This window comes from Epinephelus moara, chromosome 21, assembly GCF_006386435.1.
Source record: "Epinephelus moara isolate mb chromosome 21, YSFRI_EMoa_1.0, whole genome shotgun sequence".
NCBI classification, from domain to species: domain Eukaryota; kingdom Metazoa; phylum Chordata; class Actinopteri; order Perciformes; family Serranidae; genus Epinephelus; species Epinephelus moara.
Window position 1 is genome coordinate 10411609 of NC_065526.1, and position 26320 is coordinate 10437928.

The following is a 26320-nucleotide window of genomic DNA, read 5'->3' on the forward strand; positions in this document are numbered from 1 at the left end:
ACACTATAACACACATATAACTCCTTATAAACTCTTCAGGAATGAGTTATGCTTAAAACAAAATTGAATGCCCGTGCACGCTCGTGCAAACTCGCACACATTCGCAGGCAGCTGACATTGTCATATCAGTGGGATACCTGCTTCATTTTACCTCCATGGTTATTGAGTGTGATTTAGGCGTGTAGCCAGATAGCTGAATTCTGCTCCGAGCTCAGACGCAGACGTCTCTGCTCAGCGTGAAGACCGGAATAGTAAGACAACGAATCGCTTAGATCACAATGCATCCGTGGCTTCCTGTCTGTGTGTGGTTCTGCGTTTCGGGCGAATGGTGTGTCTGTTTGTAATTGTGTTAGTTTCTTTCTGCTTTCTGTAGAGCCACTCCCATGTCACATTTTAGCTCTAAACATTTGCTTTTTGCTGGCAAGATTTCATTTGCATTCCAAATAATTTGCAAGGGAGACATGGCCAAGACAGCAGCATTTACATGTTGCTACAGACAGAGCAGGACATTACAGTATGTGTGCAGCACAAACAGAATATAGTAACATGCCAAATCAGACTGGATTGAAATTGTCTGCCACTTTTTCCAGACTATTTCTTCATTTATTTATTTTTTTTTACCTTTTTCTTTTCCATTTTTTATTTGCCTTTGAAATGAAATAACATGTGACTACCTCAATTATTGATTTCCTTCCCGTGGATTTCCCTGCCACATTTCACATGTAAGAATTCTCTTGGATGTATTACGAGCCAAGGACATTTTTTTTTTCGTCAAAGAATAAATAAAAGAACAAAGTGGAAGAACTAGGGCAAAAAAAAGAAAGGAGAAATGAGTCTATCCTTAATTTGGTATGAATTTGGAGGAGTGCGAAGGAGTGGCTGGAGGCTGACTTATATGTGTGGGAGTGATTGTGTTTCCACCTGCAGTACCTGCTATTTCAGCAGTCCTGCAGAGCTGGCAGAAATAGCAGTAAATCCTCCCATTCTTCTCCTCCATCTTTTTACCCACACTGACTGTTTCAGTGTCTTTTCTTCCCCCCTGCTTTTCTTTACTCCAGCTTGTCTGTCTCAAAGACGCCTTTTTTGCTCTATCTTTACCTAACCCCCCCACCCCCACCCTCGCTCCCCTCTCCATGTCTTTGTGTCAGGAGGATAGGGCTGTCAGGTGTCATGCTTTGCAGGATTTTTATACACACACATATATGCACACATCGACAGGCAGGGGCCCCTTTGCACCCAAAAGCCTTGATACCTTGCCATTCTCCTGTCCCCTGCTGACACGCTCTTTGTGGTTCGCCCCTAAATGGCCTCGCCTTGGGCCATAGGGGGTCATGGATCCCGCAGAGCGACAGCTTTCACTCTTTCACTCCCCTTCTGCATTTCTCTCACTCCCCTTCACCCCTTGTTATAACGTTCCATTTTCTGTTCATCATTTTTATACCTCTCGTCCACTCTGAATTATTCAGACTCTCACTCTTTACATTCTGCCCGCTCCATCTGCGAGTTTCTCTCTCCCCTGCCCTTCTTCCACTTTTTAAAAATTTCATTTTCTTCTCTTTACATATCTGCTGGTGTGTCAGGGCACATCTCCAATTTCAATAAATACACACACAGTCATGGTGAATCATTTAGTCGTCTTCCTTATCGCCCTCCACAATGGATCCATAAGGTTGCAGAGGCTGTCAGATTTCAACACAACACACAGCTTTAGCCTTTTACGCAGGGTGACTCAAGGTAATGTTGCTACTGGAAACTGAAAGCCCTGCTGAGGCCCTGTCAGCCGCGTGCTTTCACTGAAGCTACCTGAGTGGGTGTTAACCAGGTGCATCGTGAGATAAAGTCTTCGGGAAATAGTTCTCTGTTTAAACACAATTACATTAACCTCATTTTGGTCCTATAAATACCTCGCTGAGTTAATGATGCTTTCAGAAACTTTCACTGATTTATTTTTAGACTTACTCATTCAGTACTTGTATAGAATAACATCATATCAGAAAAGACCTGAAATTCTTTAATCAGTTTTATACTTATTCCATACAGACCCATACAAATTACCACTGTCCCCTTTTCAGCAGTCAAAATGAATAATTGGAGACTACTGGCATTTATAATTACCGCTACATTTGAAAATGTCCGTGCTGATGCCACAATATATGTAATGAAATTTCAGTGCAAGTCTTGTTGCCAGTGTTGTACTTAGGACCACCAAAACTGAGACCAAGTCATGACCAAGACCAGACCAGTGTGAGTCCCACACTGCAGGACACACCATAGAAACTCCACACATTGATCTGAAAGACTCACATTCCCTTGAAAACAGCTACAGAAAACAAATAAAGAATCGTTGGTAACACTTTACTTGAAGGTATCTACATAAGAGTGACATGACACTGTCATAACTATGACATGACACGGTCATTAACCTGTCATGAACATTATATACATGTCATCAACATTTATGACTGCTGTCATGAAGTGTCATTCGGTTTTTGTAATGACAAGTTGACATTGTTTGGGTTGTCTTGATTATGACAAGTTGACATTAATCAAAGTGACATTACCAGAAGTTGTCTTTGTCATGACAAGTTGACATTAAATTTGTTTGGGATGTCCTTATTATGACAACTTGACATTAACCAGGATGACATTACCAGGAGATGTCTTTGTCATAACAATAATAATCGTTATGTCAACTTGTCATAAACACAAAAAGAGGTGCATTGCTTGTTAATGTCAAGTTGTTACCTTCAAGTAAAGTGTTACTGAATCGTCTTTATTCATCTCTTTGACTCCCAGACTGCATATGTATAACTGTATCATGAGAAATGTTTGATGAACTAATCAAAAGGCATTGCAGAGGTGAATTCTCTGCATGGGAATTTCCTTTGTTTTCTATCAGCAAACGAATACAAACAGTAAGGAGATGAAATCAACCTTCCCATCTTTATTCAGCTCTCTTTTTTTGCACAGCTAGTTTAGTTACATCCCCGCAGCTGGGGTCTTGACCAGTCTTGAAATAAAATCCTGTTTGTCTGAGACCAAGACATGACTGAGTAGAAATGCGGTCGAGACGAGACGGAGACCTTTTAAAAGTAGTCTTGAGTTTTACAACTCTATTTGTAGCCATAATTCAAGCGGTCGTTTTCATTGCCACAAGGTTTAATGGTTAGGTTTGTTCTAATGTTAAGGCTCTTCTCAAGTTTGTAAACAGTGATGACAGACGTAAGTCAAGCTATACGAGACCATTTACCACCAAAGATTGTGCATACTACTCAAAGAAACTGACAAATGGTGACCAACTTCCAGATTCATGTGCTATTAGTGAGTGGGTAGAGGACATTAGCAAGTGGCCCAATATTCAGTGACCAGACATATACACATATTTGGTGGAGAAACCTAGTCACCGTATTTGGGCAAGAGGCTGGAGCTGTGGGGGAGTGTGGCGTGGACCTGACTCAGTTGCAGAGTATACAACCAGAAGACATTCTGTCACTTAAAGGGGCCTGTTCTTAATTATGCGTAAATTGAATCCTTAATAAACTGTAAATGGGTGAGTTATATAAAAATTCACCCTCTTACAGTTGTCATGAAGGGAGAAATTAGCTATAGAAACCAAAACTGTTTTTTGCATCAGGCTGTAATATGTTCATTTCTGCTGTAAAGCTGGCCATTTAACATGACAGGCTTCTTGAGTGAGCCTCAAGTAGCCTGCTAGCAGACTTTTCCTCTACTTATATGAAGCCAGGGACAACAGCAACATTTAACAAAGGTAACGTTACAAAATTCATCTCCATTACAACTCACAAGGTTCACTGAAAAAAACCAACTGTCTTCTACTGAACATGTTTCCCATACAAATACAGCATGCTAACGTTATTAGCACAAGCTTGTGTCACTACGAGCGACCATGACACGTTCCTCTCAGTCACCAGTTAACAGGGTCACTTGTCAAACTTAAACACCTCTTACTCTGAAACTGTTGTTGGAATTCTGAAGGATGTGATTTCACTGTTGGAATATCGATTCTGAGAACCGAGCAGGCAACAACCACACATTTAGAGGCCGATAATGGTTTTAAATTTAATGTTTACAGCTTGCTAACTCGTCTAGATAGCTGGGGCAAAACAGCACGGGGTCATCCCTATGTTTCCCTTGTTCTATGTTCCCCACTTAACCCTGCAAAAAAGCTTCTATGTTCCCTGCTTACACAAAAAGGGTTCTATGTTTCTCGCTTGGTTGAGCGGGAAACATAGAACCCGGGAAACATAGAACCTTTTTTGTGTAAGCGGGGAACATAGAACATTTTTGCAGGGTTAAGTGGGGAACATAGAACCTGGGAAACATAGATACGCTCCCAACGCCACCTCTGTTGCCCACATGGGCACGCATAGGCTATATGTGATGACTTTAACTGTTAATCGGCTATTGAACAGAAGTTATCCAATATGCATTTCTTTTTCTTTAAAGCATCAGCTACTGCTAATTCACTTGTTTGTTTTCCCACATACTGCATCCACCAACCTTATAAAAGCTCCGCCGCCCACCAGTCTCTGTGAATTATGTTTCTGTTAATAATCAGATCTTAATGTTTAAAATCTTCTGTAGGAATGATGAGGCTAAATTGCCTGCGGTTACCATTTAAATTTCACTATTCTTGGGTGAAGAAAAAGAACATTTGTGTTAATTTTCAAACCTGCTGTCTGCAGTGTAAACAATAACTCCTACAATATCTAGGAGGGTTGTGTTTACTAGCAGCTCAATCTAAAAACATCTTCAGCCCAGCAGATCGGCTGCCACTTCAAAGCAACCAGCACGTAATTGAAAATGCGAGTGTTAATAATGATATTACAAAAGTTGGATGGAGGAGTGGGAGAGCGAGGCGCCTCGGTGGATTGTTCACTTGAATGGCGCAGCGTGATGCCACATTATGTGCATCTCTTTCAGGATCTAAGAAAAAAGGCATATCAAAGACATTTGGGAGCATGCAATGAGACCAAATTGCAAATAATGTGTCAACACAGCATATTTCTCACAAGGTATAAACACGCATTCAGATAAAGTTCGGTATCTGTAGCAACAAAACAAAAAGCCTTGGATAGTTTTTGTTTATACAAAAACATGAAGTTACTTTCCTAACACCTCAGCTCAATAAACGTATTGATCGGGGCATGGGCGTGGCCGGGGAGCAGATCCTCAATGTGTCTTGTTCTGACGCAGACAGACAGAGTTCTATTTGGGCTCAGTCAAACCGTGTGACTGTAATTATAGAGTGGCTGGGATCTGGCAGGACTGGGAGTGTTTCAGACATCACCATTTCCTCCCCATCCATCACATTCAGCCAGGCGGAACTAGGCCACAGATGCCCCGCAAAATAATCATTCCCATGCAACTGGCCTGACAGCAGCCCTCATTCAATAACACAGCTGATCAGAAATGATAATAGCAATCATGCCACTGCATATTTTAGAGAGGCTGTAGTCTGATTGTGTGTGTGTGAGGTGGAGGATGAGGCGTAGCTTTCAGAATATGTGAATTTGCCACGAGCATATGTCTCAAAAGCTTGTCAGGGGATATGAGGAAATGTAGCTGCAGTTATTGTTACCAAAGCAAACCAACTGTTGCTTTATATGACATGTCCATTCTTTCGACTTCAAGGAGCAGACCCAAAAGGTTGAAATGCAAATATCCTCATTAAGTCTGAGGGATTCGAAACAGCCTTTGGAAAAAGAAAAAGCTATCTGGCTTGTGATTACCGTCGGCGGTGAGCTTTGCAAAAATGAGAAGAGCATCTTTCAGCAGGGGCATAAAGAGTTCAATCCCTATCTCAGCTTTTCATGTCCAGCTATAATCCACTGTCCTTCTGAGACCTTGGCCTTTACAAATATGTCAGTGTGGATTTCACCTGCATGTGGGCCCTTCTCTTTTCTTTTCTTCTCTCTTTTTATCAAAAGCCAGCTCTTTAAATGCTGATTTATTCATGCCTAATTACTAAAAAAATGGATTCTATGAAGGTATATTTTCCCTGCCTCAGTACAATGTTGTGTTGTCATGAATAACAAATAGGCTCATTATTGAAATGTCCATCCTCAGCCTGTAGTATGAAAAGCAATCTCCTGCTTGCCTCCACCCACATGTTTTAGTCCTGCAGTGATAGATGAACAGACAACTCTTGGGTAGAAAGTGCTCACAAATGTGCCAGCCATTTCTCTTGGGGTTACAGACGTAAACCCAACACCCTGTATACTGTAACACTGTACAAACACAATCTATTCCCAGAATCCTTTGGGAATCACATAAAAAAAACCCAACGCAACCTCTTATACTGACTCTCCCTTTGAAGGAGACGCTTTCAGTTGAGAGCTTTAACTGAAAAGGGCACAAAAAATTCAGTTGTAAACTGCACCAGAAGAGCGTAGTCGGGGACAATGTGGAGGGGAACGAGGTGGCGGTGGAGCGGTTACATTTGCTGTCGACTGTTTAATACACCTTTTGCCTTGGGTCCTGCTGTAAAAAGCCCATCGTCAGACTGAGTAATGGGAGTTTTGACGGCCGTTCAAGAAACAGTTGCCAGACGCTCATCTGCTATTTGCAATGGCATTTTGTAGACCTTTCTAGGCGGAGGAGCTTTAAATGTGGAAATGCTCTGAGCTGCTCATCATCCATCTGTGTTCAGTATGTCTGAGTGTGTAGCTGTATTAACTGGTGCTGATGGATTTGAAAAGCAGTGAGTGAGTGGGACTCTGCCGAGAATCAGACAGCAGACTGGAGGTTAAAGATCAGCCCAATAGATGCTTCTCTATTCACATCTCCGTCTCGTGTGAATTGACTGCTGTTGAATTATGAGCTTAAAGTAGTCAAGACCCCTCTTTATGGATGTGTAGTTAAGCCCGAGCCACAAGCGGACCCGTTGCTGCCAAGTGTTTTGGCAGGTTTGTATGATTGAGGGTAGAGTTACAGTACATCATGACACAAGTCCTATTGCTCATACTTTATTCCTGAATTTCATTTTGTGGCAACCATTGGCCTCCTTCCACCAAATAGTCCTGGGAGCCTTGGGACCTAAACTCAGGAAGTAAATCAGGACATAAAGATCGTTTTTGTGCACTCTTGTTCACTTTTCCATAGCATCTTAAGAACCCTGAAGATTAGGTCAAGCTACAGCTTCTCTGGAGACACTTTATTTTCACATGACAAAACAACAACACAGACTCACTGTCGTTCTATGTTATTTACTGCTGTGCAACTCTTAAAATAGATACTGGAAAGGAGACCTGCAGAGGTGGAGGGAGAGACTGAAAATGTCATAAAGGCTAAACACTTGTCTTCCAAATAGGGATGATCTGCTCAGTGGTTATTTTTTATTATTAGTATGTAACAACATTAAAACATTGACATTACTAGCATGGTGGCATCCATTGTTGATTACTGTGTGAACGACTGCTGTAAAAAGGTTGTAGCAGCTTTGACTTTGAGGCTTATGTTTGACCAAATAGCAATAGTCAACTTTGTAAAATTTGCCCTGATAGGTACTTGCCCATTAGAAATACACCCCCAAAACCCAGTCGCCAGAATAAATGTTGGCATGGTACATTTCTGTGAACCACGGATATGTAACATTTAAATGTTAAGAAGTGGTTATGTTGAAACTTTACAACCACTTTAACATGTGGTTATGTTTAGATACAAAAACCACTTGGTTATGGTTAGGAACAGATCATGTTTCGGCTTAAAGTACCTGGTTTGGTGGCACAATTGCGACTGGAAACGCTGCAGTGTATCTCTAAAAACACCAGGTTTGATTTGTTGGTCTCGAAAAGTGGTCTGCTGCTTGGCAGCCATCTCAGCTAGTTGTCATCCCATCCACCATCCAATCCTCATCCCGATGACAAAGCCCCATTTCCACCAAACACTTTCGGTATGGCACCTTTGGAACCAAAGTAACCCTTCAGACATGGTACCTAGACCCTAGCGCTTCCACTGCAAACAGTACTCTTAAATGTGGGCGGGGTTGTTGTTACTCACTGCTCTGTCCAGCACTCACTGTATTTCCTCATCACCATTGACACAGATGGAAGTCTGCACCTCGTTTATCACCCACAAAATTGAGTTACATGCGATGTTTTCAGGACAAAATTAAACAGGATGCAGCGACGGTATGGAACGATTCCATTGGTACCATCCACAACTTTTCACAGTGGAAATAGACAAAAAAAACATACCGAACTGAACTGAACTGTCTTGTACTGCTCGGTGGAAACGGGGCTTAAGATCTAGGTTTCATGAGCAAGTAGGATTCCTAAACTCCTAAAAAGGTTCCTGTGGTCCTAAAAGGTTAGTATGGTGGAAACAGGCTTTTGTACTATTCTCAGACCAGACCTGTTCTTGTAGCGTTTGTTATATCAGAATCCAGCTTAAGTGGAATCTTGCAGCATGTGTGCAGTAGCTTCTGTCCTGTCCCCACCATACCTGCTTTAAATGAGTCCAGTCCGTCTCTCCTGTCATTGTCCACAGGTGTTATATCCATGTTCTGATACAGTGGGTTACCCTCAGCTCTGTGATTGGGGCTCAGCTTGTCCCCAGCTCACTGTTGGGTGCTGCGGTCCTCTAGAGCAAGACTGTGGCCATCTGAGTTGCTCAGTGTTATTTTAGCCTTTGAAGGTAATGGCAGGAGATCAATGTGATGAATGGCCTTTATGAGGGCAGAGTATCGATGGCTTGATGAGGCTGTAGGAAGGGGAACATCAGCCTGAATATATTACCCCCCCCCTCGCCTTCTCCTTGATTCCTTTCCACTCTTGTATTTTTCTTTTATCCATCACTCTGTCTCTTTCTTTCCTCCGCCCTCTCTTCTCCAGCTCAGCTAGCTGTGACTGGTCATTAACACAAACATTAAGCGCTCTGTGAATCCATAGCTCCTCCATCTCCTCGCTACTGCCCATAAAACAGAGCAGCCATAATGACACACACAATGGCCACACTTGACAATCAGGGGTAGGGGAAGAGTGTCTCCTATATTACTGGCAAAAGCAAAGCTATTAGAGTGGAGCCAATGGGTACATTTGGTTGGCGTAAAAATGACTGTTGTGTAAAGAGGCTCTCAATATTTGTCTGGGGTTTCATCAGCAAGAAAGTTTGTGTTCAGTAAGATTGGTAATGATAAACGTAGATATGGTCATGCAGAAAAGTCTACAGTAAAACTAATTGGGAGAGAGCTAGCTTAATAGAGGCATGCAAAAGACTCTCCGAAGTGATGTTGGTTGGTCTAAAGTTTCTATCCACTGTATTTGTTTTGACTAGGGATATCAACAGTTAACGTTCAATCGGTTAACTGCCAAGAATGTATTTGACCCAGTCACACATGTCGGTGTATAGGTCAGGCTCTGTGTCGACGTAGAGCCTATGCCTCAGACTGACAAACACCTCCCCAGAAATGTGTGGCGACACAGACCTCCTGTATATTTTTGTAAGCTGAAAACATTTCCCTCAGTGGAAACAAAGCTTTTATTTACTTTAATTTCATAGATAAGAAACAATAAATTGAGAAGACAGAAAATAACATTTCAAATCTTGTGTGTCATTTATCCTGGCTTCATATGAGTACAGGAAATATCTACTAGTTGCTAGGCTAATTCAAACAATGTAAAATGCCATAGGCTTATGCTAATAACGTTAGCATGTTGTATTTGTTTTGAAAACGTGTTTAGTATAAGACAGTTGTTTTGTCATAGAACCTTGTGAGTTGTAATGGAGCCGAATTTTGTGAAGTTACCTTTGTTAAATGTTGCTGTTGTCCCTGGCTTCATATGAGTAGAGAAGAAGTTCGCTAGCTGCTAGGCTAATTTATACAATGTAAAATGCCATAGGCTTGTGCTAATAACATTAGCATGTTGTATTTGTGGGGAAAATGTGTCCAGATAAAGACAAGTGTTTGTCTGTGAATGCTACGAGTTATAGTGAAGCTGATTTGTGTACTTGTGTTTGAAATTGTCGCCATGTTGAATGTGTGTTCAATGTGTGTTCTGGGTGTGTTTTGAATCAACCAAACTTTACAGCACTTCACAGAAACCCCACTGGTAACTTGTGTTTTGGAGGTGTAACTGAAGAGTGACACAGACACCACTGCACAAGTATAAATGTTCACAGCGTAGGCCACGTGCGTAGTCTACGGCGTAGGCTCTGCACAGAGCTGACGCACAAGTATAAATCCTGCTTAAGTTAACTGCACTGCCCACCACCTGGAGCTAGTGGGAGTTACCTAGTGGCGCCAATCGGTGAGTGGCTCAATTTTGAGACCCAAACCGTCTTTAGCATTGTTAAGTATGTTAGCACGACCAGCAGTGTCAGTACGGCTAGTGGTGCTAACATTATTAACAATGCTAAAGGGGTTTGTGGCTCAAAATGAAGTCGCGTACTCACCGAGAAGACCAGAGGGTGGGCAGAATGTTTCCACAGCACGGTTGGCTTTACCAGTGAGATTGCCGAATTAGCAGCCTAGCTAGTTAGCGCCTACCTGACCTGGGTGGTGCACAGTGCTAAGCAGCCAATGCTATCTAACCACTGGAGACTAATGGGTGTTGGCAATATGTTTCTGCATGTTAACACAGCCAGCCAGCTGTCTGTCAACAAAGCCAAAATAAAATAAAATAAAATAAAAGGCCAGACATTTACAACATTTTTACCACCTTTAAATGGGTAGTACTTTGAAATGTGGTGCTAAAGCTCACCGAGTCAGTGAAGCACCAGACTAAAGTAAAAAGCCTCTTGTTTTTCACTTCATTTTGTGTACTTTCTTAGAAACAAACTGGTTAATTAGGGGTTAGTGGGTGTCTGGCTGTCAAAAGCAAAATTAACCAAAATTGGCATCGCTATTTTTGACACAACTTCAGTTTTCCCAAGACGTAATCCACATCCTCTACTGCTATGTACTTTCTTACCTGACTGCAACAAAGAGAGCATTATCTCTTATCACCTGAACCTATGGAAGAACTTCAGCAGGGAAAACATGTGGTGGGAGTAGCACAAAGGAGGATTTAGGAACATGGAGATAATCACTCACTCTCCCACACCTTGTTCACCTTCAGCCAATATGAATGATACATGCCTCGAACATACATCTGCGCTTACGTCCATTATTCATGGACTAAATATACACAGCACAGGACTAACAGTGTTATTTTACACACAAATCCTTGAAGAGGAAATGGATGCAAAGACCAGGGAATTCCATTATCAGTAAGGTGACAGGCGATGATGGCTCCTCTTCTCTCCCTTCTCTGGCAAGGTCAGAGCGATGTCATTGAGTGGTGCAGGAGATAGATTTGATTTAAATGATGTAAAAGGTCTGTGGACGAGCAAAGGAAATAGGAAACCGAGGCAGAGTGCTAATATGACTGCAGGGATTGTTGCTGCTCACGTTGGTAGCGTCCTTGCTTCTTAAATGCATGTTGTCGGAACGGAACAAATGACAAAGATGCTAAAGAAATGATACCAATGTTAATACTCAGAGTAATCAAATGTCTTGGACCTACAGAAGCAGAAATGTGGCACATAGCCTCAAGCTCTTCAGCTGCAAAACAACAGCCAGCAAATCAATATGTGGTCGGTAAACCATCAAATTATAAACAGCAAGATGTCTGAGTGCACACACACAAACACGCAGTCGTAAACAGCAGATGAATACAAAGCGCTGAAAGGATGCGAGGAAAGTGTGCCGCAAAGTTTGATTTCTGCCAAGCAACTGATGCACCTGTAACAGTTTTCTTTGTCTGTGACACAATGGTGACACCGAATATCTACCAGGGAGGAAATAAAAAAGATTGTAGTTCATTATTATATGAGCCAATGAATTTCTGGACAGATTTCAGACGGGCATTATCGGAGACGCCTTGGGCCTCTCTCTGGCGTGAAAGATGGTGGTCATTTGGCTAGACGAGGGGCGGTGAGGACCCCCTCCTAGACTGGAGCAGACGGGTGCAGAGGAGCCTAGGGCTGGCTGTATTAATGAACAGGCAGTGCTGAAAGGGACAGGTTCCTGTAATGCTGATGAATGGTCATTACAGAGCAGAGACGAGAGAGGAGAGCAGAAGGGGAAGAGAGGAGAGGGGGAGAAGAGTACAGCGAAGTGGGCACTGAGGGAGCAGCGGTGAAAAAAGGCTTTAATTTGCACCTCAGATTTCTGTAAACTCGTTTATCATGTCAGTAGTGTCACTAGTCTCCACGTGTCTTCTCCCCCCTTCCTCTCCTCGCCCCATCTGACCCAAGCCCTCTTGTTTTTCTCCACATACTATCATGTATTCCTCGGGCCCAATAGTTTTATCATCTTCAGTGTTTCTGTATAGATGACCCAAATACTACGTCACTCTATGATCTCATCGAGCAAGATTTCCGAATCCATCATTTGACCTGTTGTTTGGGGCTATGTGTGGAGAGCGTATGTGTTCACCTCTCCATTAGGCCTGATTGAGCAGCTGGGGTTTTAAAGGTCAGAAGAAGGAGGAAGCACCAGGAGATATATGCTCACAAGAAACATGAACTGACTGGAGGCCCACTTACTCCACTATAGACCTCATTAACTCATCCTTGCCTACAGCTGTTTGGATCATGTGGTGGTGGTGGAGGGGGGGATTTGGAGAAATAAATCTGTGAGCCAAGCTTTTTGCTTCAAATAGGAGTAAAAAGAATGGTATTATTACAGACAGGGGAAGTGATCTGAGGAGAAAATTTTCAAAACTGTTTCAAATCACTCTCTGCTCCTTCAAGTCAGCGTGGCTTTTATGTGACTGTCGTAACGCATGCAGCCTTTGTGTTTTCTCTCTGTGCTCTACTGCCGCATGCCGAATACACATATCATAAAAATAGCTTTGCAAATTAAAATATCACATCGAGAATATAAGTAGACTGTGTGTCTTCACCAATTTGAGCTTGACCAGCTTTTGCACAGCTGGACAGTTACTCGAGAACGCTCGTCTGAAAGCTTCCAGGCAAGCGTCTTTTTATTTCGATAATTTCTCTTCCCGATTCGCAGTGATTCCAGCCAAATGTTAATGGCACATTTTCATCATGATTTTGTGCACTGAGTTAATACCCCAAGGGGCTTCTGATGCTCATCCAACACACTTTCTGGGTCACACCTGCAAGAAATGGCCCGCAGTGTGTTTCAGTTCAGTCCTCAGGCAAATGTCTTTCCATCAGAGCGGCTCTTGGCTGCTGTGTGCTGTAGTAGCCCCCGTCTGTCTAATTGTAATTCAATAGTGCATAATCTTGAATTTGTTACACACCATATTTTATAATGCATCAACTCTGTGCCTAGCCACGCTCGGCATAGATGGCAAATAGCAGCGCATCCAAAGTAATTACGGGGTTTGTGCTTATACAGTGGCAGTACACATACTACAGCAGTTGAGTGTATTTAGAGAACAAGACAGCAAAGTGGTGGTTTTGCTGCTGCTGCTGCCACACTTAAAGAATTGTTTATAATTCAGAAAAAGAAGGACATTTGTGTACTCTCAATGGGTGAATAAGCCCCACAGCTCGACAGGCTGATTCCTTTCTGTTAATCCAGGAAGAAGACTCAAATGTCGTGCCTTAGGGAGATTACTGATATGTGTACAAACTCTCAGTGGCTCAGCCAATATTAGCATTCTCTGCCAAAAAAACAGAGAAAGCACCACGGCCTTATCACCGATGATTACTAATCAACCATGTGCACTCTTCTCTCTTCTTCTCTTTCTCTAGTGGGAGGAGGTGAGTGGCTATGATGAGAACCTCAACACAATCAGGACCTACCAGGTGTGTAACGTGTTCGAGCCCAGTCAAAACAACTGGCTCCTCACCACCTTCATCGATCGGCGCGGAGCACAGCGCATCTACGTGGAGATCCGATTCACCGTGCGTGACTGCAGCTCCATCCCCAACGTCCCCGGCTCGTGCAAGGAGACGTTTAATCTCTATTACTATGAAACTGATGCTGTCATTGCCACCAAAGGCACCGCCTTCTGGATGGAGGCCCCTTACCTCAAAGTGGACACCATTGCTGCAGACGAAAGCTTCTCGCAGGTGGACTTTGGCGGACGCCTCATGAAGGTCAACACAGAAGTGCGGAGCTTCGGGCCGCTGTCTAAAAATGGCTTCTACCTGGCGTTCCAGGACTATGGCGCCTGCATGTCTCTGCTGTCAGTCAGGGTCTTTTATAAGAAGTGCCCGAGTGTGGTGCAGAACTTTGCGATCTTTCCAGAGACCATGACAGGGGCTGAGAGCACCTCCCTGGTCATCGCCAGAGGAATCTGCATTCCCAACTCAGAGGAAGTAGATGTCCCTATAAAGCTGTACTGCAATGGAGACGGAGAATGGATGGTTCCTATCGGTAGCTGCACATGTAAGGCTGGCTTTGAACCTGACAATGGCAACGTGTGTCGAGGTAAGTAATAAGGAGCCAGACACATTTGTCATAAACATCCTAGATTTGACAGGGCTGTGTCTGCTAGTTGCAAGCGCCCTACTTAGAAAATGTATGCTTTTCATCATTCACTCTTTAAAAATGATGGGCTACTCATAATAGAACAAATCACTCCATTGAAGACAGGTGACATGAATTTGTGCTATTTTAGGCTTCCATATAACAAGGCATCAGCGTACCTTGGATCACAGGGTTTCCCGCATCATTGGCACAGCTGAATTGATTGTGTTTCATGCGTTTTGCTGAGCATGATGTGCCGTACTTCATCCTTGATCACATCCACCTCCGGCGTACTAGAAAGGCACATTAGCATTGATTCTTAATCTGTAGCGAATGCCAGCCTTCTGTGCAGCCTTCTTTACAGATGGCGAGAGGTTTGATTCTGCCTCAGTATGATGTGCGGAAGGCTGAGTTCTGAGGAATAGATAATAGCGTGCACATAAAGACGAGGTTAATCTGGGTTTTCGGTTCAAGCTGTCACTTTCTCCCGCTTTCTGTCTGTCCTCTAATGCACCTTTACGCTCCGCACCCTGTTATACTCACACACACACACACACACACACACACACACACACATACAAAGAGAAAATTTGCTCAAGGTGTCTGATGATAATATGAGTGGCTTGGGGCTCTCAGTGTGGCGCAGTATTGGTTGGCCTGCCTCTGGAGGTTAGCTGGAGAGTGTGTGGAGCCCAGATAAGATTGATTGACGCACATCTGCTCTGATCAATAAACAGATATGAGAGTGCCACATATCTACAAAGCACACTGTGTGTGACTGTGTTAACTGTATCCTTCTCGCATTGCTCTGCGTCCTACGCAAAACACAACCACACACTAGCATACACACCCAAACACACACACATGCACACACACAGTCCTTGGCTAGGGTGGAATGACTTTCAAATGAAAATGACAAGGTAGAAGTTGGTTCCCTTTAGTTAGCTCATTACCAGAAGTTCTCTTTTCATATCTAACTTCGCCGTCTCGTTTTATATCAACTGTGTTTTACATTTTTCACAGGTCATTTCATTTTACATGACTTTGTGTAATGACTATCAGCTTTTGTTTCAGTGCAAGGTACATTTGATTTACATTTTTAAAAGCAACTTCGTATTCTAGAAAGTATTTCATTACATTATGTGCAAACTAATAATTTAGAGAAAGCAGACTTCATTCTTGCCTGCTGTGAATCTTTATTTCAGTTTATTTCTCAAGCGAACATGAGTAGTGTGATATTCTCCACAATCGCAGCATCATTATGTCTAAAAGAAAGTTCCAAACTGATGAAAAAGAAAATCAGATGAATATAGTAGTAAGTAGTTTTGAGCTCAGTACGATCCTATAATGAGACAAATATGATGTCTGTTATGCTTTATATTCACAATTGAAAAGAGTTACTTCTGATGTTTTTTAATATGTAAGCAACCATCTGTCCAACATGGCTGCAGTTTACTCTATGTATTTAGGATTTCCATTTTTCCTGGCTTATTTTACCAACTTTATAATATAAGTCTGTGACTTTCTTCCAAGTTTCTGCTGTTGTTTATACATAAGGTAACATATAGATATATGACACAGCATATTTAAGCAGTGCTTTATGTCAGGTACAATCTGTTTCACTTTGAACAGGGCCGACCCTGGAATTTTAGGGGCCCTGAGCACGATTTGGTTTGGTGGGGACTCTTCACTGTAATGTGTTGCCCCAGACGTGGCACTGAACCAGCTTTTGTATTGCAAATATTAATATAAGCACACATAATGTACAAATAAGCATTTAAAGACTAATGTGGGACCTATTAGCAGCAACACTATCTTTAAATAGACGACAGTAAATACAGTATTTGTCTTTTTTTCTCTAACCCTATGAAGGATCCTATTAAACCACCCTCCAGATTTGTTTGCTGCAGGACTGGCTTTGGTTCTTGTCTTGTTCATTATCTTTGTTTAACTTATCATATCTAATACAACAGCTAAATGTGATTTATTTTTAACACAGAATCTGGGAATGCGTATTTTGTAGGTGACAGTAAATTACCTAATTAGCCTACCTAATTTATCCATGTCTTCCATTTCTGAGCTTATTGTTTTGTCACTTTCTGGCAAAAAAAAAAAAATAGCACAAAATGTTGTCGAGAAAGATCGTTTTTATTTTTTATTACTAAACCTTTTTAAGGGGGCTCCCAGAGACCAACTGATTATATCACTTAATGGATAGGGCCGGCTCTGACTTGGATGAATTTCTGTTTTTATCATAATTAAATGTACTTTTATGTAATGTAACAACTCTCAATTGTTCCTATGAACAATCTTTCATGATGATAGATTTTTTGGACTGACTATGTGTGGCTCCCTTTTGACTAGCTTTAATTTGTGGCTATATCTCACCAGAGCTAGTCATTAGTGTATGTGAGATGTATTGTTTGAAGGTAAAATGTGTAAGGCAAAGTTCAGAACAAGAATTTTACAGCAAATTAGCCAAATAACCTTGCCTGTCCTCTAACGCAAACAAGGCTTGAGGCTTTAATGGATGAATATTTTTAGTCCCCGCAAACTTACTTGATGCTTATCCACGTCTTTTTTCGTCCATCTTTTCTCCACAGAATTTCCTTTTTCTCTCCATTATTTACCTCAACCCTACAAAACTCACAGCACAGTAATTGGAGCCTAAGGTATCCCCAAGTGTTGGTAGGAAGCTTGTTGTGGCTTGTGTTGGTGGGGGGCATTGGCACTGCTGTAAACACCGCAAACACACACGGGCACGTACACATACACAGTCCCCCGGTAGGCACTGCACTACAAAGGCTCTTTGAACAGTGGAGGAGACGTATATTTCCACTAATTCCCACAATCCCCCTGACTTCCTTCTCTAAGCACCCACAGCAAGTAGACTTCCTGCTGCGTTAAGTTTGACATGTCTCTCTCTGATGGAAATGTAGCATTACAGGAGGTATGAAAAACAGCCTGTAGAGGGAGGGGGTTGTTTGGGTGTAGCAGCAGTAGTAGAGAGTAAAGTACCTGTAAATGTTGTGTAGGTTGACCTTAAGTCTCAGGACACACACTCAAGGGAGAAAAAAGAGTTAGACAGACGAAGAGAAAGAGATGATGTTGCCGTTTCTATCTCTCATAACTAGCTTACTCTCTGGAGACTCATATGGAATCTGTTCCCCTCTCATCTCCTCCGAGAGGCCCCTCCAATAAGAGCAATCTCAACCTTTTATTTTCCACGTAGTCTCCTTTCATGGGCTTGTAATCCATTATTTAAACAGGGAAATCTAACCTTAAAGTGCTTGTGGAAGCTGAGTACTATGGGCAACCAATCAATTGGGGGTTGGTGCAATAACATGGCCTCAGCATTGGGCCTGAAGTAATTGCCCATTAGAGATGAAGTAACAGGAACAGGAACAAAAAGACTATGAGAGCATGCTGAAATAATTTCCCTCATTGAGAGCAACACGAGAAGGAAAGGTATTGTGAGCTTTAAAGCACACAAAACATGAAAAGAGATTGTCTGTTCATAAAACATGCTCAACAATATGATATTGTTATACAAATATATAAAAAGGAAAATTAACTGTAGGCACAAATAATCGCCTACTCTACACCTGCTTTGTTGAATATGTGAAAACTGTTCATTCAGTGCATTTGATAATGGTTAGTGTGAGGCTGTAAACATTATACATTTACATTAATGTAAATGCTTAAATGCTCAGAAAAGCACACTATTTTCCTCACACTGTCTGTGCTGTAACGACTGTATTGACCCTTTGTCCGAGAATCCTCCACTGTAGCGCCTGTCTCTTAAGCCCCTCTTCCAAAAAAAGCCTATTCTACTCAGACTGGTCAGCATTTTTGCATCTTCCTCATCTTGGCATCTCTGCACTGTCTTTGCAGCTGGAGAGTGACTGTAACGGAGTATAGTGGCACTTTCTATGGTTAAAAAAATAAAATGTAAAAAAATTACATGTTTCCCTGACATTAGCATTAAGCTACATGTAGCAGTGTGCTTTCAGCTGTGGAATGACTGTAAAAGGGTAACATATAGCTGCACTTTCTACCATCAAAAATGACCAACAGACACTTCTAAACCAAAATCTTCACAACTGGGCATGTTCGAGCAGGAATATGATCCGGTATTGGGGAAAATAAAGGCAACCAAGATTACATGTTTCCTTGATGTTAGCATATAGCTACATGTAGCAGTGTACTTGCAGCCGGGGCATGACTGTAATGGACTATAGCAGCACTTTCTACTGTGGAAAATCACCAATAAAGGCTTCTAAACAAAAATCTTTAGGACCAGACATGTACACAGTGTCATCTGAAATCAGGAAGAACTTAATAACATTAGCATTTAGCTACATGTAGCAGTGTGCTTGCAATCAGGAAATTACTGTAGTGGAGTATAGCAGCACTTTCTGCTGTGGAAAATCACCTATAAAAGCTACTAAACAGAAATCTCCACAACCAGACATGTTCCAGCAGGAATATAATCAGAAATTGGGAGGAACTTTACAACATTGGCAGTCAAGATTACATATTTCCTTGGCATTAGCATGTAGCTACATGTAGCAGTGTGCTTGCAGCCAGGGAATGAACGTAACAGAGTATATCAGCACTTTCTACTTAGGGAAATCACCAATAAAAGCTTCTAAACCAAAATCTTTAAAACCACATATGTACACAATATAATCTGAAATCAGGAAGGACTTAACAATGCTTTCAGCATGTAGCTACATGAAGCATTGTACTTGCAGCCATGGAATGACTGTAACAGAGTATAGCGTCACTCTCTACCATGTAAAATCACCAATAAAAGTTCCTAAACCAAAGTTTTCACAAATGGACATGTTTCAGCAAGAGTATAATTTGAAATCAGGGAGAATTTAACAGTATCTGCAATCAAGAATACATGTGGCCCTGGCATTAGCATGTTGCTACATGTAGCAGAGTAGGCTACGTAATGTAAACACTTACAGTAGCGTGCCTGGAGCAGATGACCATAAAAAGAAATCCGTCACGAGCTGACGTCAGCTTGTATCAAAAAACCATTCAGAACGATCTGAAGCCTGAAGTTTTTACATACGTGTACCTCTTATTTGAAACTTACCATGTTTAGAAAGAGCACTGTAACATCATATATATGACAGAAAATAAGGAAAAGCATAATAGGTCCCCTTTAAGAGATAAATTAACCTTTTTTACTTGTTTAAATATGTAAGTCATTTGTTATGACAGAGAAAATTACCCTAAATTACCCTACCCTGTGTGTTCTTGTGTGTGCATATTCAAATGTGTTTGTTTGTGTGTTGTGTCAGTGTGTGTCAGTGTGTGCCTCCCCGTACCTGATTGCGCTTTCTCTAATCTATATGTTTTAATTAGTGACAGGTAGCGTGGTGTGTGTGTGTGCGGCCTGCTGTCAGTTGGGCAGAGAGACCATGTCGAGTTGTTGTGCTCTGTAACGATGATGCCAGCATGCCATCCTCATTACCAGCTCCCCAGCTCCCACACAAGCCATTTGGGTATCCCCCCCCCCCACACACACACACACACACACTCTCTTCCTCTCCCACTTTCTCCCTTTTTCCCTCTCTCTCCCCCTTGGCTATGTAAGCAATCTGCTAAATATTTTATCACCTCCCTGTTAAATCGAGCGGAGACACTCCAAATAGCACCCCACTACCTCCACCAAGGCAAAGCTTGTCTTGTGTGTGTGTCCCGCTCAACTCGAGTGTCTAAGAAAGACTGATTTGATGGTTTTACTGAACCCTCTCATGGTTGTTGTCTTGGTCTCCTGCTGAGTGATTAATAGAATCACCTTGATTAAGTTTGCTTCACATCCATCTCTGTGTTATAAAAAAAAAAAAATCTGATATTATCATTGATCATTTTAATATTCCTTGTATTCCCATATATGAAGTGATTAAAACTCCCCGGTAAACTAATTATTCTGACGTTCCAACTCTTAAAAGTGAATGATGTGGCATGAATTGCTCCGCAGTAAACAGGGCTAAATGCCATACTATGAAGAGCAATTCAAAACTTTGGACTGTCTGTTCTTCATTTTGCTGTTAACACTTTTTCCCTTTGGGGAACCAAATTTTCTATGAGCTGATAAATGCCTGCCTGGAGTCTATAAAGCTGGCAGTCTTATTTTACGAGGCCCTCTACTATATTTTGTCTTCTTTTGTAATTGGTTAACCATGCTTACAGCTTATTGCTTCTCTTTTTTTAACCTCAGTGGGCCATTCCTATGCAAAACACATGGCTGCTCAGGGTCTCCTCAACCGCATGGACTTGGAGACTGGGATGGGGAGAGGATAATAAAAGCATTTGATTGGAGAGAGCATTGTTTTAGTTATTGATTCTTTGCAAAGATATGAATTGGATAGAGGCCGAATAGGATTATGAGAAACATAACGACTAATATTATTATCCATAATATTCTCTGGTTACTTATTCATGGAATCTAATGCACTATCCATGATGATGTATTTATTTAGCCGGGTATTTACAGTACATAATTCCTCGCCAGAACAGCCCTATAGTCCTGATATGAATCTCCGCATATTTTCTCTCACCGTTAGGCTTCAGCAGGCTTTTGACACGCTGGCACATTAATATTACAAATATTCAAATAACTTTATTTAACATTCTGCAGGCTGACAGTGGCAGCGGGAGATTCACAGCCCATTGAGCAAGTGCGCTTCCCTGGGCTAAGTGCCGATTCATCATGGCTGCCTTACTCCTGTCTAATGGCTGCCATCATGGGGCGCGAGCACACACGCGCACTGACACACACACATACACATTTCTTGGGCATATACGCTCTGAAAAGTATTAGTTCTTCCATGTGTGCATTTTTAAAATGTAGTGTTCCAGGCACATTTTTCACATTATTAACCCCAGCCTCAAACCTTATAAACCCCAATATACTGCATACCCTCATGGAGTTCATTGTCATGGACACCTACCTCCTGGCTTACTGAAGCTTATTTATCAAGATAAAAGAATTTAAAGGTTCTGTATGTAATTTTTAGAAAATCCTTGTTATTAGTTACAGCTTAAGGGCCGTGAAGCGACCTACAGTCAGCATCCTCAGAAGCTGCGAGTGAGCACCAGCATCACCCACAACAGTGACCAACAAGAGACCGACTGTGATCGACCGGCATCATGTTGAAGGAATGATGGAAAATAAGTAACAATCATATTTTAAATAGCGTCACCATCTGTATGTTCCTATATTATTTGGACCATTGGTTTCAGGGTGCTAACTAGCTCGTCGTTTGCAAATGACATCATCAGCTGACGTTACAATGCAACCAGTGGCAGATCCATGCCTAGCTTTACGTTGGCTGCCCAGCTAGCCGTAACTTAGCTACGCTGCATGGAGCTGGTGTTGGTTGCTTCTTAGCTTTCCAAGCCAGCCCCGGGAAAGTATTATGCTAAGTCTTCTAGCTAGCAATTTGTCGCATTAGAAAGCAAGTAAGCGTGACCAAGCGTTAGCCAGCTGAAACCATACAGTTTATTTCACATGTCAGTTGTTTCCTCTGGGATTTTTTCAGCACCAGGGGACACTGAATTTATTTTACGGGGGACTGAATTTGAGGAATTTACCGGTTATCAGACCACAAATGAGACAAGAATTAGCTACTGCATCCCACTGTCAGCCCAGAGATTACTATTCCTGCAGGAACACAGATGGCAGCTCTGGAGACGGACTTCAGTTAGAAGCTGTAACAGCTCAAATTCAGCCAGCGCAAACCTCAGCAGTAAATGAAGGTCTGTCTGTGGGCTGCACATGTGCACTCTGTGTTTTGGGTGCCGGTCGTTCGTTGACATCAGCAGACTCTGTTATTTAGCTAATGCTAGATACTGTTGCACGCTGTTAGCGCTGTAGCAGAGCTGAAGAGAGATGCCTTGAGGACTTTCTGATAGAAATGGATTCATCACATGCTTTGGCGTTTTCCAGAAAATCCATCCTGAGTCCTTGACATAGAAGTCATTCCACTGTTGTAGAAAACTGAGAAAGTCAGGGAAGGTCTTAAGAGACATTACAATGTGGTCATCCGCTGGCAATAAAAATTGATTACTACATGTAAAAAGTTGCCTGTAAGTGAAATAAAATAAAAGTTTCTTTAAATCGTACCAGAAACAGACACAACTACTGACTTTATTCAAAGCTTTAAAGTTTGGCTTTGCAGGCTATTTACTGTAAACGCTTGGTTTTAAAGTTTTCCACCCCACTGAAGCTTTGATTACTTCTTTATATATCCTATCTGTGTGTAAAGGATCTGGCAGACATGACCCGCAGAGGCCCGGTAAGCTATTAGAGCCAATTCCAGCCCATTTGGCCTTGTCCACTTCCGTTCCACAGAGTTTACTTCATTTGCAGAGAAGCATCCATGTGTACTACCAGGGCACACACACACACACCCACACCCACACACACAACTGTCTACTAAGTCACCTTGAAGCACAATTAAGTAAGCGTCTGACTCTTCCTGTTCCTATTAGTTGTACGGCAGTGAGGACCACTGTGATGAAGACAAAAATGGAGTAGTGGGAGGAAGAGATGGAGAAAAGCTGTAAGAAAGGGCAGAGAGTGAAAGACTTCTTGTTTCCATGGCTCTCAATAGGCTGAATAGGGGGATGGCAGAGAGCAGTGGTGAAAGAGTGTGACCCGAACAAAGACTCTTTGAATTTAAGGCCCAAATAGAATGTTTGTAATGACCCCAAACACAGATGCGCTGCTCTCACTGCAACGGCAGAGTCAGTCTCTAATAATGCGAGGGGAATCCAGAGATTTTGTTCACACATAATGGAAATACCCACCGCACACAGAGCTGTTCTTATCCCCCATGGAGGGACACATACTCCAACTCCTATTATTTTTCAGTCTCTCTGTCTTTCCTTTCACTCGCTGCTTCTTTTTTTTGTCTGGATCTCTAACCTTCAGTCCCTCGCAGACCATGTATGTGGTCACTGGGCAAGCATTTCATTGTCAGCTCTCACTTGGTCTTTCTCTTTGCTGCTGCACAGGAACTTTTTCAAGAGGGCTCCACTTCGACCCGACATCTCTTCCAATCTTCCTCGCCAAATCCTTTCCAGTTCTCTTCCGCTACTTCAGTCTCAGTCGTGTTTTCAGTCTCCATATGTCTACTCCTCTTCTCTCTCACTGATGGACACTGGCTGCTGAGGCCAGTAATGGACACAGGGACACAGGGAGACAAAGGACCCCTAACATTCAGCAGATGGCTGGGGCTCCGCTTAATTTGCGCCGTGTCACCCTCGCTGGCAAAACACAAAAGCCCAGAGTTACATGGGGCTCCACTTCACCCCCTCACCCCAACCATGACCCCCATCAATCAAATCACCTTCTGCTTTTAAGTTATGATTGCACATTTAAGAAAACAACAAAGACATCATCAATAACGCTTTAGAAAAGTGTCACTTTCTGTCGCTGTGTTGTCCTCACAGGGGACCAAAAGTTAAATGTCAAGAGAAACGTCAATTTGGACAGCACATAGAAAACTGTCTTCACTCTCCTTGTGCTTTTCTGCCCCCGCAACTCACCTCCTCTTTTTTCTCTCTTCTCTGGAGTACGCTCCGGCAGGCGGTAATGAGGAGATGTGGTGAGCCTCTCCACAGAGTCCCCCCCCGCCCCCCCGCCCCCCCACCCCACACCCAGTCGAGAGAGTACAAACACCCATCGCCCCTCATTTGTTGATTCTCCCTCTGCCTCATCACCGTCCATCAATATTCACTGTACGGCTAATAACGCAGCCAGGCCTGTTTGGTTTGACGGCAGAGGGACACATTTCACTTATAGGAAATTGTCTCATCCCTTCCTGGAGGTTATCAGCAGCAGCATGATAGATGTGGATTAGTCAAGGTTATGTTGTAGAACTTGTGGACTGATGATCTAATTAGGACTGAGCTGCAATTACAGTATGACCAATATACTTCTGTTCGACCAAGAAAAAAGTGGTGGCCAAATATTCTATTACTGGAGTAGATTAAAGGGTCAGTTCACCCAACTTATGAAGACATATTTCCTAGCTTACCTCTAGTGGTATCTAGCCATGCAGAATTGGAAAGTTGTTTTTTTATTTAACCAGTTTTGAAATATGTGTTTGTGGAATTTTATGGCTCTTCCGATGCTTCATGGAGTTGTTTTCTTGGGTAGAAAGTAGTTAACGTAAAAACTATTGATAGCAAAGTTAAGAGTGATGGGCAAGATGGTTCCTGTCATTTTAGGTAGATCTTATCACGCTTATTTTTCAAATTCATCAGTTAGGACTTGGTGTTACAATCCCTGGAGTTTCAGCACGCTTGGTGCCAGAGCATAGGTGTTTTTCGGCCGTGACCATCTGGCAGAGCCACGCGTCAACACATCATCAGTTGTGCACCTTAACACCATCGGGTGTTTTGGCTTTTATCACAAGACATCTTCTGTTGAGGGAGGCCCACCACCGGCTGGTCAGGCTTTTGTGTGTGTTAATTAGGTATTTGATGCTATAAAAAGGTTGTTTGACGTCATGATTGACAGTCTTGCATGCCAGAGGGAGTAAGTGGGGACGCGTTCTCCATCTTTAGGTATTGTCTATGTGTACGCCCCACAAACAAAACACAAACCAAAATTACATTTTGATCATGTTGATCTGTTCTGTACGACATCTATTGCACGTCTGTCTGTCCTGGAAGAGGGATCCCTCCTCAGTTGCTCTTCCTGAGGTTTCTACCATTTTTTTCCCCCGTTAAAGGGTTTTTTTGGGGAGTTTTTCCTTATCCGCTGTGAGGGTCCTAAGGACAGAGGGATGTCGTATGCTGTAAAGCCCTGTGAGGCAAATTATGATTTGTGATATTGGGCTTTATAAATAAAATTGATTGATTGATTGATTGACATTTGTCTCCATGTATTGTGGTGGCAGCACACACTTCAGACTGATTTCTTAAAACTAGAGATGTACCGATACCACTTTTTCCTTCCCGATACTGATTCTGATCCCTGAACCTTAGGTATCTGCCGATACCGAGTACCGATCCGATACCAGCGTGTGAAATAAAAATGGATGGGATGTGAATTGTTGTATGTCTCAATTCCTAAAACTCTATGTAAAATATTAGGAAATACATACATAATAGTAGAATGAGTGCCATAAAACTTTTATTATTATTATTATTATTATTATCCAGTGTTGACACAGATCAAGACACAGGTTAAAGTTAAGGTTAAAAGACATTTTAAAGGCTACACTACAATGCTTTTTAAACTCCGCTCTGTTTCCATTTTGCTTGCCTGTAGCGTGCATATGTGTAATGACGTGAGGCATTACGTGGTATTGGATTGGTCATAGGCTGTACTCGCCGATACCCTATACCTCATTTTAGGCAGTATCCGGAGGCATTTCCGATACTGGTATCGGTATCGGTACAACTCTACTTAAAACCCAGTCAAATAAAATCAAAACTATTTGTTTGTAATGTTAGTAAAGGGACCTTTTAGTGTTAACAGTACAAAATTCAACTCCCTAAGAGTGTGATTTTGTTGTCTTATAGGCTGTTTCCTGGAGTCTCGCAAGTAACAAACATGTGCTTTTAATGGTAGGCTGCACAGTTCCTGTAGATGGGCTGATTGAACCTGCTCAGCACGGTGAGACTGGGTTTTGCAACAAGCCAATCCTGTAAGCCAAAAGTGCATTTCCCACATGCTTTGTGTTGATTCTGTCAATCCGCATGAGAGCTTGAAATCAATTCAAAGCTCAAAATCTCTGGACTTTGGGTCAAAGCTTGCTCTCTTTTGTAGGAGGCCTGCACGCAAATGCACAAATCCCCCCCCCCACCACCACCACCACCACCACC

At 42.3% G+C, this 26320-nt stretch overlaps 1 protein-coding gene across 2 annotated transcripts in view; it reads left to right on the top strand.

Annotated features, from left to right (window-relative positions):
• Positions 1–26320, top strand: part of LOC126382449 (ephrin type-B receptor 1-B) — a 214597-nt gene that overhangs the window by 73840 nt on the left and 114437 nt on the right. For both annotated transcript variants that reach the window (XM_050032321.1, XM_050032322.1), the window contains exon 3: positions 13735–14416. In XM_050032321.1, coding sequence (XP_049888278.1) covers positions 13735–14416 — 682 coding nt within the window. The remainder of the gene's footprint in view (positions 1–13734; positions 14417–26320) is intronic.